The sequence below is a fragment of the Opisthocomus hoazin genome, chromosome 1, assembly GCF_030867145.1.
Source record: "Opisthocomus hoazin isolate bOpiHoa1 chromosome 1, bOpiHoa1.hap1, whole genome shotgun sequence".
NCBI lineage: Eukaryota > Metazoa > Chordata > Aves > Opisthocomiformes > Opisthocomidae > Opisthocomus > Opisthocomus hoazin.
The window spans coordinates 135,408,575-135,424,583 of record NC_134414.1 but is presented as its reverse complement, the minus strand read 5'-3'; the positions used below and the strand labels follow the sequence as shown (position 1 = coordinate 135,424,583).

The 16,009-nt window shown below is 47.9% G+C and overlaps 1 protein-coding gene across 2 annotated transcripts in view; it reads left to right on the top strand.

The window, feature by feature from the left end:
• Positions 1-14,832, top strand: part of IGSF11 (immunoglobulin superfamily member 11) — a 107,476-nt gene extending 92,644 nt beyond the window's left edge. For both annotated transcript variants that reach the window (XM_075436916.1, XM_075436925.1), the window contains exons 2-7: positions 7,206-7,369; positions 8,617-8,824; positions 9,601-9,756; positions 10,759-10,881; positions 11,112-11,262; positions 11,955-14,832. In XM_075436916.1, coding sequence (XP_075293031.1) covers positions 7,206-7,369; positions 8,617-8,824; positions 9,601-9,756; positions 10,759-10,881; positions 11,112-11,262; positions 11,955-12,405 — 1,253 coding nt within the window. In that variant the 3' untranslated portion in view covers positions 12,406-14,832. The remainder of the gene's footprint in view (positions 1-7,205; positions 7,370-8,616; positions 8,825-9,600; positions 9,757-10,758; positions 10,882-11,111; positions 11,263-11,954) is intronic.
• Positions 14,833-16,009: the final 1,177 nt, after the last annotated feature.

Below are 16,009 nucleotides of genomic sequence, written 5' to 3'. Positions count from 1 at the left end.
CCTGACATTTTGTTTTCTCCCTGGGTTAGTGTCTTCTAGCTCGCACATCCTACAGGGTGGGCAGCAATCTTGAGACTGCTCTTACTGTGATAAAATGGATCTATTTACAGGGGATGCTCTGTGTTGGAGGGATGACTAGATACCACCAGTTGTGTCTGATGACTTCTCCAGGGATAAAGGTGCTGAAAGGTTAACCTCACTTTTGACCTGCATTTAACAGAGAGGGTAACACTGTATAGACTTCAGAGAAAAAGTTAGTGTCAGTGTAGGTTTAACACCTGTGTTACGGAGATCTTGCTCTAAAACCGTGCTAGATGCGATAGTTTTCCTGCTGTTTGTTCCAGTCCGTCCTGTAGAGCCAGAAAAGATAGGAAGGAAAGGTTTGGCAATTATTTTTCCTTATACACTGTCAGGTTACTATCCCATTGCTAGATCTGTGAGCCAGAAAGAATCAGCACGAGCCTTGTTTTGGGATATTGAGCCTATCCAAGTAAAGGGAATGGGTTTATTCTCAATAAATTCTCAGTCTGGTAGCTGAGATATTCAAAATTTTATGTAGCTGTTTCAGCCAACAAAATGGCCAAACTTTGATCAATTGCAACTTCTCTTTTTATCTCTGGCTATATACTTGCCCATCCTTGTGATGGGAATAGTGAAGGACATGCAGAAAGAGCTGGACAGGGCAAGGGGAAGGGACAAGGTTGGCAAATGTGACTTGCATGGCTGGGTTGCAGAGAGGAAAGGGCAGGGGCCCAGAAGCACCACTGGTGAGAGCTCTGGGGCTTACAAGAAAGCAGGGGCTGCTGAGTACTGGACCAGACTGCTAAGATGTGCTGCCCGATACAGACATTGTCTGGAACTTTAAATTAGACAAACTTCTGTTGGGAGTGGGTTAGGCAGCGTTGACTGTGTCTTGAGCAGGACCTATGCTAGAAAGTCTCTGTCACTCTTTTCTGACAGAAGAGTGACTTCTTCTTGGGTGTCCTCAGTATGCCTTGCAGGAAGATTTCCTGTAGCACCTGTATAACTTGTGCCCACAAACTGGGCCACAGAGGCAATCACTTTGGTTTCTAGACCAAAGTTTGCCTTCTCCTTTCTGTGAGCTGGCAAAAGGGCTATAGTGTGGTGGAACCCTCCCTTCTTCTCACTATTGTTCCCAGCTCCCAGTATAAATGTTCCAAGGAGGTCTCTACCAAGACAGTGGGCATTAACTCAGACTTCTGCTACTTTGGAGTGCTTGGTGATGCTGGTTCCACAAGCAGAATGGAGTCTACTGCAAGCTGCCTTCAGACACCAGGCTGGGTAAATACTGCTTTTGGTTAGATAGATTCTGACCTAGCAGCTGTAGCACACCTAGATTGACAGGAAGATACTCTGCTCCTGGTGAGAATGGGCAAGACCAGTATTCAGACAGCTTGTTGCACAGCCTGTTTAGGTGCTGTCACATCATGCTGGATAATTTCAGTGTTATCAGTGCTTATAACTGCAAATTAGGCTCCTTCAGGGGCTTTTGAATGGTTGCTGCACTAAGAAGTCCTGTGGCAGAAGTACTCCCTGCATCTGTTGCTGTCTCCTCCAGCTGTGAGTTGCTCCTTCCTGGGCTGTGGGTTTTGCTGCTGCTCAGTGTGTTGCATTGGCAGGGTAACTCAGATCATTTGGGGTGGAAGATTTCTCTTCTTTAGCACAGAAGGCAGCTTTGGTCCCAGACTCAGAGATGTGAGGCTGGCCAAAGGCACAGCGACTTGTGTTTTCCTTTCATCTCAGGAAAAAGACTGCTCTGCAGTTTCTCCCTCCGCTGCCTGCAGTCGCCAGGTTGAACATTTTGTTCCTACCCTGTTCTTGAAACTTTTGAGTGACCTCATCTTTGCCTCTCTAACGAGGGACCCAAAATGCCATACTGCCAAAGGCATCTTCCCCAGCACACCGCAAGAAGATTGCCAATTGCACTGGGATGGGCAGAATCATTCCATGGATTTTGGATGCAAGCTGATATAGCCTGAAGTTTTATTCTCATTTCCCCCCCAGCCACACACATTTCTGCACATTTTCTCTGGAGATCTGGAGATGCAGAAGGCACGCAGCAGAGGTTTTTTCATCCCTTTCACACCTCCTTCCCTCCTTTGTCCCCTGGCCATTTGCTTCCCTGGCTTGCCAGCACTGCGGAGTGAACCTGTACCCTGGCCTCTGCGTATGCAAAGTCATCCTAGCCCAGCCTCCCACGCCACTGAGTATCAGGAGGTTGCTCCTAGCAGGTGCCAAATGCTGCTGACTTGACAAGTGTTCTTGGGGGGACTTGCGAAGTACAGAGTGTCCTCCAGAAGGTAAGGCAGGGCGGGAGCTTGACTTTCATGTTATGAATGACACTCTGAGTAAACTTCTATTGTCCTGTGGTCCTGCTAGATGAACGCTGCTAAGCTAAATACAGTGGGGGAGACCCTCTCTATACACTGTACTGCAACCCAGCCAGTGATACCCAGATATCTCGCTGAGCATGGTTGCCTCTGATAACCAGATGCTGAGGATGATCCAGCAGTAGAGGAAGATGTGCCCTTAGCACAACTTCCAACAGCATGACCACAGTGCCTCCTGAAATCACAGCCTCTGAAGCTCTTGTGGTCTGAGACCACCTGTCATCATCGTGATATGGACTGGTGATTGTGCATCAGCTGCTCATGTTACGATCTGGCCTATTGGTGTGAAGTGAAGGTGGTGGGACTCCTCATTTCACCCATTGGGCTGTCAGCTGAGGTGATTTGCTGGTCTTGCTGGTGATCTCTGGCAGAGAGGTGTGGCAGTGAGCGAGAGCTGGGAACATTTTCAGTCAACTTGGTATGAGTCAAAGTGCTGAGATGTGCCCATATCTTTCAACTTTGCTACATCTGGTATATTCTGAAGCCTCTTGGGCTTGTAGCCCTTTTAGGGCAGCTAGCAAACATGTGGCAACATCTGCCTCCTCCTCATATCCAGCAGGGAGGCAAATGCTGGTTGCAGGACTGGGCCCTACATGCTTGTGTCACGCTGCATGAACTATCTACGTGGACTCACTCATGAATGCAGGGGAGGCAGCTGAGTGTGCTACTTGGAAAACCAGTAGTGACCCATCAAAAGTGAAATCAGACTGATCTGTTGCCAGAATAATTGCTTGGTCCTGGAAACATGAAGAAACTCTAAAAGAGCCTCTGTAGCCAAAACATCTTTTTACTGCCTGGTTCCCTGATAGAGGAAAAAAAAAAAAAGAGCATCTGTTCTAATTAGTGTTGGGAGCTCACTGCATCGTGATCAAAGGAGAAAGCTGTTTGTCGAATCAAGCTAAGATCAAAGTGTCCTACGTACATGAAGGACCCGTTCCTCTTTCTGCTGACAGTAGTGTACCTGCTCTTCTGCAGGCATGCTGCTTACAGGGATACTTCATTACTAAATAAGGAGAAAACTGCACACACAAGAGAGGATGTAATGGCTATTGTAATCCAATTCTAAGGGAGGATTTGGTGGTGATCAATTCTCGTTGTCTCTCAGAAGTCATTAAACTTCTCTGAATGCTTAGAAAACATCTGGATTGTGTACCTTTTCAAAAGGAGACCCTTTACAACATCCTTTGCTTGATTTTTCTGACCTCTTGTGTGTAATTTGACTTAGTAGACTGGGCTGTATGTGTGTGTATATATCTGTATTTGCATTTATATCTACCCAAGGGAATTCAAGTCCTCATTCCTTAGGCTGCACTGAGAAAGCCTTATCCCAACAGATATGCTGAATTTGAAATCTCTTCCTCCCTCTCCTCCCCACCTCCCTCCTTTTCCATTAATGCAAAGACACATTTTTGCAACTCCTAATTTTGAAATGTTTAAACATGTATCATTTGGTTGAGTTTTCCTACTAGATGTCTTCCTGGGCATGCAGGTTTATAAGCATATGTGTCTGTGTTCATCCACCTGTGTTTTGGGCCATGAGTATTGGTGTGGAAGGATGCAGTCATGTAGGTGCTTGCATAAACAGGCAAGTGCATGAATAAGTGTGTTACATTTTCTAGTAGCCTGAGATATGAAAAAAGATGCTGTATTTTCTGAAGAGGATTTGATCTTTGCTCTTTCAGCTGTCTCCCTGGGAGAGGAGTCGCGTTGTAGTAATGCCCCCCTGGTGCTGTGCTAACACACCAGCCTACCTCCCTGTTTATGCTGGTGGAAGAGGACTTCGCCTACATTTGCTCTCCTGACTCCCCTGTCGCCTTGTTTAAGCTTACTTGTCAGAAGTGGTTGTGTGTGTTTTCCCCAGCTGTAGCCCTGCAGGTGCCTCTTAGCTTAACAAAATGAGTCCTTGTCTAAGTGCTGCCTGCCTCGTATGCATCCTGGGCCAAAGACCAGCTGACAGGCCCTGGGATGTGTGAGGCAAAGGCAAGTCTGAGGAGCTGGCTTGCCTGGTGGTTTAACGAGACAAAGGACAGCATGGTGGGAGGTGGGTGTGCATCTTGCATGCCCAGGTTCAAAGCAGCTCACCTCGGCAAGAGAAATGGATGGGGACATCAGCTCTTAGTGCCTCCCCTGAAACGACTCCATGGCATTCAAATTAAAAAGGGTGCTGTAGGGGGAGGAGGTCACAGAGGCTGTGGGGTGCTGCATGGGGAGAGTGGGACACAGGCAGAGCAAAGGGAATATCGTATGTTTTCTTTCCTGTTTTAAATTCTTTATAAATAGATTGGGAAATTCTGAAATGTATCGAAAATGATTTTTACAATGAAGAAATTATGCATCCTTTATTTTAGTAGGTTTTTTATTCTTCAAGATGTATACAGTCAACTAATAGTAAGTAGTAGAAGTAGCAAGAGGGTGGTTAGGTATGAAAATCAGATCATCTTGATGACTGAGTGATTGATGTAACTAATCCTGCAATGCAAACTGTAAACTCTAACTTTCAGTAAATTTGTCATTAGCAAATACTCACACTTACATGTTATTTTTCCTGAATGACAACAATTTGAATGTGTGGGCTTTTTTTTGAAGGGGAAAGTGGAGGGGGCAAGAGACAGGGCTAAAGAAACCGTGTTGCTATTCCAAATCAGATGATTAGTTGGTTTTCCTCTCATGGAGAACCTCTCATTAAATCTGCACTGAACATGGCAGAAGAGCTTTCTGCACCATGTTGGAGAGAGAGATTAATCCAGTAAATGTCCAACTTATTGTGACTCGCTGCACAATGTTTAGTACATGGATGATGCTAGACTAGATGAGTAGTCATGCCAAGGTAGTCTTCAAATTTAGGCTTGCAGAAGAGATGATCACTTGTTAGGGTCATGTCCAGTAAGAAACATCTCCAAAGTTGACATGGATCAATTCTGGTTTTTGGGCTACTGCCACTGCCTGGTCAGCCATAAGCAAATGAGAAGTCCAAAACCATTCCCAGTCTGTTGACCCCAGATGCAATTGGAAGGCAGATTCCTTGTAATAAATGTGATGCTTATTACTGGCTCTTTAGATTATTTACTTCCGCTTGCTGTTGACTGCCCTGCATAGGAGATTGGTGGATTAAACTTTCACCAGCTGTTCCTCATTCAGGCACCTAATTCTCTGAGATGTTAGCATCAGAGATGAACTGTTGCCCTAGGAATTTCCAAAAAGCTCCATATTTTTAAATATGTTCCAAGACTGTCAGCAAAGACAGACTTGAGTTTTGTTGGGTTTTTTCCTGCAAAGTAAGAAACTCATGAATTTCACTTGGAGAGATTAAAATGGCATTTTGTCTGGCTCTGTTCTGAAGCACTCCTGAGTCTTCCCAAACTACCTGGGGTTTTGGAGGTGGGAGATATGGAGGAGGGACGGAAGTCCTGAGGAGGCTGCTGAAGATTTGCAAGGACCTGGAGTATTGCAGGTCCAGACCAGTCAGTCCAAACCCAGGAACTCATTATAGGCTGTTCAGGTGCTAGAAACTTTGAGTCTGTAGCATCTGAAACTCAGCACTTCCAGGCTCCGAGCACCCCATCTCTCCATCAGGTAGACTGAGAAGGATCCCAGCAGACTAGCATGCAGGAGACTGCTCACGTTTTTCTCAGAAATTAGCCTGTTTGATTTCTTCATGGTTCAGTTAAAAATCTATTCTCATGGAGCATTTCACCTTCAGCAAACTAGTGTCTCTTGGCAAGAAAATAGAAACTTTGCTGGCAGCCCTCCCTGGAGTCATCAAGAGAATAGAACGGTCCCCAGACTACAGCTTGGTGCTGGAAATATTCTGATATTGCCTTGGAGCTTGAAAACTGCTTGCCTTCTCCTCCAGTAGCCTCCCACATGAGCTGAACAAGAAGATAGTGAGCTGTCATACGGAGAGATGTTTTTTGTAGTCAATATTTTGATTTTGTGAGGAAAAATGGTTTAAAGAATTTTAGCGCTACTCAAAATGGTGGTGGTGACTTCTTGGTTAGTTACATTTGACAAGTTTTGGGCAGTAGGAACGGAGATATTTCCCTGTGTGACTTGCAGTCTAAAAACCGCAGCCTTGAGCTGGTGCGCTGGGAAGCTGGGGCTTATCAGGCTTTGAGTCCTGTCCAGACTGTGGAATGCAAAGAAATGAATGGTGGAAATGCTGGAAAATAAATTGGATTTGACGAGATCCTCCATTATCAGTAGTCATTTTTCACCAGCTAGATAGAAATATCTGGACTGACAAAGATTTAGATTTTTAACCCTTTAAATTAAAAATAGCACTAAAATATTTATGATTATGCTGGACTTCATGAGGGGTAGAAGTTGGGGGAGAACTGCGTTTCTTCTTTAATGATGCATGTTTTTTCTTCTTACCCCTTGGTGAAGACTTTTAGAATGCAGTTTCCTCTTCTGTTTCAGTGATGTTGGGTATCATTAAGGCTGATGGGTTAGAAAGCATATTTCATTGTCTTTTAGACACAGCTTGGCTGCTCTTTTGGCTCTTTATCCATTGCCAAAACAAAACCTGTTGTTTTCAGAGGCTCTGAAACTAGAGTGCTCTCACTGAAAAGGGCTGCCTATTTGCATTTGCCTATGAAAAAGGTCTGCATGAGAGCAGCCTGATCTGTTGAAGGAAGAGTATAATTCTTTTTAGCCTGAAGTAACTGGTAAGGGACAGTTGTGTAACAACAGGATGCTGTTGTAATGACCTGCATATGTATGGGGCCACCTTAAATGCTTGAACTGGGTGTCCTTCTCCTGAAATGCTTGAACTGAGTGTCCTTCTCTCTCCAGGTCTGGTGTGTCCTTTGGAGGTGTCAGTCAGTCCAGGGAGTATCCAGGTAGCCCGAGGCCAGACAGCAGTATTGCCCTGCACCTTCACCACTAACGCTGCTCTCACTAACCTTAATGTCATCTGGATGGTCATTCCTCTTTCTAACGCCAACCAGCCTCAACAGGTAGGTCCTTTCTCACGAGAGCATGCATTTCTTTGAGGCTTTCTTTTTCCTCACATTTTTCACACTGATCTGGATGTAGTCCCTTTACAATGCTGAGTCTCTGGTTGTCCTAGAACATTCCCTTCATTGCTGAACATGCCCTCTGGATCATACATGAATCTGATTTCTTCAATGCTTTGTTAACTGATGCGCATTGTGTCCTTGGCTGGTTGTGCATTTGGGGCAGGTGCACGTGATACTGTATGGCTGCTCTGGATCTCTGGCGGTTTGCGTATTCAAAAGAGCATGGGAGATGTAATCCAGGTTTTGGTGCTCTGGGTATGGGCTTTTGAGGATCTGGGAACAGCTGCAGGCTTAAACTTGTGAAATCTATGTAAAATGTGTAAAATGTGCCCAGAACACATGGCCTGTCAAAGACTCCTCTCCCCTGTTACTTCCCCTCTTAGTTTTTCACTGTCTGTTGCTTATGTAAGTGCATTCTTAGGAACATTCGCAAGTGAGAGTCTGTCGTGGTGAGCACAGGAATCATAACCTGAGATCTGTTAGCCTAGGTTTTGCCCACTTACTCTGACAGCATAAGAATGCCATTGCTCTGAAATGCATCTGTCTTGGGTCACACTGCCCCCATCACATTTGGTAGTCAGTTGTGAGAACCTGCATGGAAGAGTGCTTGGCTCCTCAGGGACTTGGTCTGAGTACAGACTGCTATACAAGCCATCTGACTGGTAGAGGCTGTGCAGGTTCAGGGGTTGCATAGCCTGTCATTCAGTTCAGCCCAATGATCTTCAGTAAGCAGTGTCAAAGCATGGCAGTATCTTACTGCCTGAGACTCAGAATGATACTGCTCACCTGGGAGATGCTTTCCAGCAAAGTACTCAGTGGCCTGCAGAGAGTCTCTGATTCTTTGAATCAATCCTGTCCAGACAGGTAATGACTATTATATGAAGCAGGCAGGCTGGTATTGCCAATTCGGCTATGCCAGAAGACTTGGGTATCTATCTGGTCTGTTACCTCTGTGAGCATTTTATTGACATAAAACAAGCTACAGAGTGTGTTCTGCTTTTAGAGAAAACAAGTCTGCTAGGGTGCAGAGTTGTCTGCCTGGGACAGCTGTATATTGAGGTCTGAGAATTGAGAGATGCTTAAAGAATTGGTTCTTTGTCTCTGGAAGCCCATGTTTTGCTTGCTGTTCTTCCTCCTTGCTCAGCTCCTGCAAAGTGTTGTTTGAGCCTTCCTTTATTTTCCAGGTTATTCTCTACCAAGGAGGTCAGATCTTTGGTGGTGCACCTCAGTTCTATGGGCGAGTGGGGTTTGCTGTGACAATGCCAACCACCAGTGCCTCCATCTTCATCAACAACACTCAGCTGTCGGATACTGGCACATACCAGTGCTTGGTCAACAATCTTCCCGACCGAGGCGTCAGGAATATTGGAGTCATTGGACTTACTGTCTTGGGTGTGTTTATTTGGATTATGGGGGAGAGGCGAGGAAGAGGGACAAGGGGCTCCCCTGCATGTTAGTGCATCATAGCAGAACAATATGGTATTGTATACATTGGAGCCCGTGGACATCCTGTGGTGAGGGGTGGGCTGCCTTGTGGGTATTGTGGGAGTCTGTAGGGCACATAGCTTTCATATGCAGGTAACATATAATGGAGTTTTAAAATATGGTAGAGAGAAAGCTTTTGTGGCAGCAGTGTGATGTGGAGTTGCAAAAAAGCATGAATAAAGTATGAGGGCATCCTGGAGAGGTGAAGGGACCATAAGAGTTTTGTGCATAGCAACAGGAGAAGAGAATGACTTTAGATCTTTGCTTCCTCTTCACAAAAGCAATTAGTACTGGATGCTCCCTAGGATGTTAAATACTTTAGAGTGTCTGCCACTATAGAGATATGAAAGAAAAACCCAATTACAGCAAATTCTGTCTGCAACTCTGTTAGCTCTCACCACCTTTGCTGTCTCAGAGACAGGAGTATTCACCTTTGTTTTCTCTAGGGAGGAATCTAAGAGAACTTGACCCTGTGAAGGTCAGCAGTAGTCTGTAACCTTGATGGGCTGTGGGTCAGGAATCTTTGTGAACTGTCACCCCCAAACCTTCATGAGTTCTTGTCTGCTGCCTCCCTCTTGTCCCCTTGTCAGTTCATGCCAGGGTCCTCGCTTTCCCCAGTAGCGTGTGTCCACTGTTTGGTCATATTTCCTCATTTGCTGTCACCTTCTCCTCTTCTCTCGCAGTTCCTCCTTCTGCCCCACTTTGCAGAATCCAGGGGTCCCTGGACGTGGGCAGCGATATCACACTGACCTGCAGCTCGGAAGAAGGCATTCCCCGGCCAACGTACCTCTGGGAGAAACTGGACAATGTTCCCAAGTTGCCCCCAACTGCCACACAAGGTGCTTGTTCTGTTGATTATCCTCTTATTTCCCAGGTGACAACGTGGGCTTTCCTTTGTTTGAGCCGCCAGACGTGGCATGGTTCATTGAGTGTCTGCCATCACTTGCATGGTCACTTTATTGGAACAAAGATTCCTAGAGCCCATGGTGGACTAGGCACCCTCCAGTGGCCACTTAGGTTGTCATGGCTTTTTTGGTACAGAAACATGTTCCCCATTGAGGAACAAGAGTCTGGTTGAATGGGAAGGAGAGAACATGGTTGCCAGATGTTGGCATGTGGCTGGAGATTTCAGCCACCAACTCACCTTCTTTTTAAACCAAATGAATGACTGATAGATTGGAAACTGGGAGAAGGGAGACAGAATCATCCCAGGAAAATACTGCCAGCTTCTCACACTGTTGTCCGATAAGGTACTGCCAGAGCTGCCTTTCAGATGTGTGTAAAAGCAAGGCTCTGATCAGACTTGGTGTTGCCCAGCCCCAAGTAACATCCATAAGAGTTCTTAGCCTAGGCATCCTGGCCAAGTAGTGACAGCTGTACTTTTACCCTTTATCTCACTGTATTTTAAGATTATGCAAACATTCTGCTTTTACATAATTCAGGAATGAGGGGAAGAGAAAGGGGTGGGGAGCCCAGAGATGGGAGAGTAGGGGTTCTGCAGAGCAGGATTGAATTTAGCAGGTAGATCTGCATAGAGGTAATTGCATGTCTCTTCTTTCGTCCCTTTTCTCATACAGTGCTGAGAGTCCCAAGCTTTCATTTGCAGAAATTCATCTATAAGTAGAAAAAGAAACTTCTAGTGTAAGCTTCTTAAGACCTAATCTTATCTCTGTGTGTGCGTGTGAGCGTGTGCGCGCACAACGCTTCCATCTCAAGGTTATTTCCTAATTTATTTCTCTCTTAAGAGTCTCACACCAGAATTCTCCATTTGCTGGCTTTGCCTTTTCATGATTTTCCTCAAGGGGGGGAGGGATTTAAATCCTTCTTTTCTCTCTGACTAGACCAAGTCCAGGGCACTGTCACTCTCCGAAATATCAGCACTGTGTCCTCAGGTCTTTACCAATGTGTGGCTTCAAATGCCATTGGAACCAGCACTTGCCTTCTGGACCTGCAAGTCATTGCACGTAAGTATTTTGCTGAGGAAGGCTTGGCCACCTGCTTCTGTCTTCTGACAGTAAAGTATGTAACCATGTTTGCTGTGAGCCACCATGTGCCTCTCTATGAGAAGATCCTTGTGCCCTGGAATGGGGAAGTTGCCTTCCCCCTTCCCAAGCCACCGCAGCTTCAAATGCTCATGGATGGCCACAGCCCAGCCCTCATTTCTTTTCCATTTTCTGTTCGATTGCCTCCACAGCCCACCCCCGGAGTATTGGCCTGATTGCAGGAGCGGTGGCCACAGGCGCAGTTGTGCTCGTTGTTTGCATTGTGTTGGTGGCTGTGGCACTGTTCTACTGGAAAAATAAACACAAAGAAGAAGAAGAGGAGGAGATTCCCAATGAGATAAGGTAAGGGTCAGGGAAATCTGGTGGCAGGAGACCTGTGATTGCCCAGCAAAAGCAGCAGCTGGCAGGAAGGCAATCAGAAATCTCACTCTTGCTAATCCCAGATGTGTTCCCCTGGGCCAGGGGAAGATGTCCATGTATGTTCAGAAAGCGGCGGGAGCAAATGAGGAGTGGTAGTGACAGATTTTGTTTTCAGTATTGCCTTTATTGAGAGCTTTGACTTGATGTTGTTAGCTCTGTAAGAGAGTGATGTGGTGGGGATCCTGACCCACAATACCAGACAGTGATAGCTGAAAGGCTCTGGAGGTACAACTTTGATCTTCTGTGGTGTTACAGCCACAGTATTTCCCCCTGGTAGCTTCCTCCAGCTCCGCTGAGGGTGAACTTCATTGGTCGTACAGTCATACTGACTACCTGCGAAGTACCAGTGGCTGTGACAATCACTGTTTTTGCCCCCCTAGACACATGAGTGTGGGTCATTTGCCTCAGTGGTCAGCACATGGAGCAATTAATGTGCACAGAGGTGGGTCCCAGAGGGATGAACAAACGGGCCGAGGAGCAATGTTGGTTCATGTTGGTGCTGCCCTTCACCTGGAATTGATGGCGTTGACCCCAGCAGAGTGTGGCGAGAGGGAGGGGTGTTGGGCAAGTAGGGGCAGCATCCTCCATGTGCCCTCACACCCTCTTCTTTCCAGGGAGGACGACCTGCCACCCAAATGCTCCTCCACCACCAAGACATTCCATGCCGATGCATCCTCATCAGAGAACGACACCCTCACCTCCTCCAACACCTACAACAGCCGCTACTGGAATGACCCCAAAGCCAACCACGCCACAGACTCCTTCACCCGCTTCAGCAACAGCAACGACACCCACCAGCCCCCCTTCTCCCGCTCGGGGAGCACGAGCACCCGCCCCGTCTATGCCAACGGCGGCCACCCGTCCCCGGCTCCCCCTAAGACGCTGGTGGTGACGGCCAGCACGGCGCCGTCCCCTCAGGAGGCGATCCGGAGCAACGGCTCGGTCAGCAGGAAGCCGCGGCCGCCGCACACCCGCTCCTACGCCGTCAGCCAGGCCACGCTGGAGCGGATTGGGGCTGTCCCCGTCATGGTGCCCGCCCAGAGCCGGGCTGGCTCCCTTGTGTAGGGCCATGCCGGCAGCCGAGCGCCGAGCGAGGGGCCTCTTGGACTCAACGGGGCAAAGAGACCCTACTCCTTCCTGAAAGGTGGCAAGGCGGCAGGGGACACACACACTCGCCTCTTCCCCTGCCCTCCCCTCCCGAGGCTGCTGCCGGCTGGTGGGACAGCCCCGGCTGTGCCACATCTCCCCCGGCTGTCGGGGCTCCTCGTGCCGGCGGACGCCGCAGACGTGCCAAGGCGGGGGGAGCAGGGGGGTCGGACGCGCTCCCCAGCTGCTGGGCCCCGGCTGGGATGTGCACTCGGCCCTGACCTTGGGGTGGGGGGGTTTGCTTTGGTTTCTCGTTGGTTTTGTTGGGGGTTGATTCCGTCCATTTGGGTCTTTCAGGGAGGTTTGGGGAGATATATATATATATTATTTTTTTCCGTTGTTGTTGCTGTTTTATTTCCAAGAGGACGACAGCCCTGTGTCAGGGCAGGGAGGGCTGAGCAGGGAGGGGTGCTGAGGCAGGGTATGCCCCAACATGGCAGCCCCAGGCCCTCCCCCCGGCCCCGCTGCCAGATGAGGGAGGGTGGTGTGCCAGGGCCGGGTGTCGGGAGGCGCGGGCCAGGCTGGAGGGGCAAGATGAAGGCACAGCCACCAGCCCGGCCAAGGGACGGCGGGGTGAGGGTGCGCACCGGGGAGTGTTTGTCTTTATTTTCTGCAGTTCTTCCCCCACCCCAACACGCACAGACAGACACAGACAGACACAGACACTTGGAGACACACACAGGTCCTCCTCAGACTGGGTGGTTTTACTGCATAAGCTTGGGGTGCTACCAGAGCCCTGCTCATGGCTGTGGAGGACACAGCCCTCTGAGTGTCCTTCCCTGAGACACTCCATGCAGGGTGAGGGTGCATTGCTGCTGCTGCTGCTGTAGGGCTTGTGTGGGTTGGATTTTTTTTTGGAGTGTTGCTGGGGTAATTCAGGAGGCAGAGAGGAGCAGGGTAGCGTGGCAGAGCAGCAGGCAGGTCCAGGAGGTGTCTGCTGCCCCTGGGTTGCTCTGTCTTGGGGCAAGTGGCTTTAAGCCCCACAGCTTTGGTGTTTGCATGGTGGGTTTTCCTTATTGAACTATCCATGGCTGGCCGGCATGGCAGGGCACATGCTGTGCTTGGGGCCCTCACATGGAGGCATCACAGTTTTCATTTCCACCCTCCCATGCACACAGACTTTCCAGACGCTGAGGTAGGCAGGATTCGTTTCCAAATCTCTTTCCTTAGAAAGAGTGAAAGCAGGAGCTTAATGGACGAGGTAACCCTGTGGAAGCCCCCATGCTATCTCTCTGCCTCCTCTACCTCCTTCAGTGTCGCAGGGCTGGGTGCTGGTGGCATCTGCCAGTGGCTTTGCCATCTCCTCATAGTCAGGGAAGTGGTTGTGGCTGCCACCTATCCTTTTTCTATTGCAACTAAATAGCCTTAATCAAAGCCAAGAGCTGAAACCATTGAAGGAACCTGGTGCCATTTGGAGGGCTGGACTGAGGGCTGGGACTTACCCTCCTAGAGAGCACTGGCTCAAAGGGACCATGCCTGGATGATGGTCTTGGCCCTCCTGCATAAGACCAACCCTTGCACATGTAAAGGCAGTGGTGACCTCCAAAAGCACCAGAGCCCTCCCCGGTCTGCTCTTGGAAAAGCAATGTGGGGAGTCACAGGTGACTTTATGTAGCTCTCACATTGGTAAAATGGTCTGTTTAAGCCAACGGACTATTCCTCATCCCCACTTTCCTTGTCCTGGCACGGCTTTACTTTCCTTAGCAGTGCACACACTGTGGGCAGGGCCTCCTGCCTGAGCGGTACCTTTCAAATGCAAGCACAGACTCTGAGGAAGAAGGAGGGGTGGTGAGGGCTCCGTTCCCACATGGACACAGTGGGGTTTTGGGAGGCTGAGTGTTCCCAGGCAGCACTAGGTTTGAAGCTTGGCTGAGATTTTGTGCCTTCTCTGCTTAAAATAAAAAAACAAAAGAAAAAGGAGGAAAAAAAAATCCAACCTCCCTTCTTTCCCCCTTGACACAACTCCATCCAGAATGGGTGCAAACCCCGCGGCGGTGCAGGCACTGCGGTTGCTCTGTGTGTGTGTACACACACTTCACCGGAGCAGTCCTCTTTCCTGCCTGTCTGCTCACTTTGCTGCAGGGGGGTAGGACTGATGGAGGAAGAATAGTGGCTTTAGAAAGCCTAGTGTAGCAGGAAAAGGAAAAACAACTATCCAAGAAAAGCCCAGACACCTTCTCTGCTTTTGTAACAACCCCTGTGTGACATTCACAGGAACACTGCCCTCAGCAGGCCCCCTTTTCTTCTGGGAAAGCTCGTCTGGTTCCTACCCTCCATGAGACTGTTTGCTCCTCTTTCTTTGTTCTTTCTAATTGTCTAAAATTCAATAAAACTTTATTCATATAAAAAAAGGACTTCTTACTGCCTGCTGCTGCTTTTTCCTCACCCCCCCCCCCCCGCCTAATTCTGTAACTGCAATGAATCTGGCTGTTCATACTCTTCCTTGATATCACTGGCAGTAAGCAGCGCCCATGCAACCAAGACCTGCATGTTATTAGCCCAGACAGTTTGGTAGTGAACCCTGCTACTACAGCCTTATTTTTCTCATTCATAATAGTTTGACACATTGCCCTTGAAGGTACAGTTTCCCAGGCTCGCAAGGTCTCTACTTCCCTAAACAAAGGTGAGTACTATTTTCCGTCATTTGACTGGGGGGGGGGGGGGTGATCCTCTGTGCTGCTGTAATTAGTGTGGGAAAATGTTTTTAAAAATTGCCTAACTTTGCTGATGTGGTTGTTTTCCAATCTGAAACATGGCATGTTCAACTCAGATCTAAAATCTAAGGCAGTGTCCAGGAAAGTCCTCACTGATTTTCTTGGGCATCTGAATCAAAGTTTAATGGGGGAAACTGTCAGGAAGTTAATGAAACTGCTGATCCCCGTAGACAGAGCATGGGAAATTTCAGTGTCTGAGCATTCACACTTCCAGGGCATAAGAAGACTGGAAAGCACACACTTCTTAGTCTGCATCAACAGCTGCTAGCAAAATGTTATTGTTAGTTAGGGCAACCTGATGTTTTGCCAAAGATTTTCCATTTTTCTCTCCATGTTTCATTTTCCCTGCTTCTTCTCTAAAATCCCACAGATATTCTGAAAGTGATTATTAAAACCAGAAACCTACAGACCCAGCAGCAGTGGTAATTCAGCCCTGCTGCACATGCATCATGTTCTCATTCCTTGTTATTTTTCAATACCTAGTTTAAAATACTCCTGCAAGTGTGTTTTCAGCTATAGGCCTTACAGTAAATGAGCTGACTGCATTGCCATTTTGGGAAAGTTGCTGTAGGAATCTTAACATTTGTGTTTTTCATCTTTTGATTGTGCAGCCTTGATGTGACATTAATAGCATCTTTGCATTTTCTTCCCATGATAGCTCTGTCAATATTCTGCTACACTATACATTCCTTGCCACTGGCTTGCCCCTTACATCATTCTTCTGCACATCTCTGTCTATTGATCTAGAGCAGGATTTCCTAAGACACAGGATAGTTTACAACGTTTCTGCAGCCCCTAGTATGCTCAAG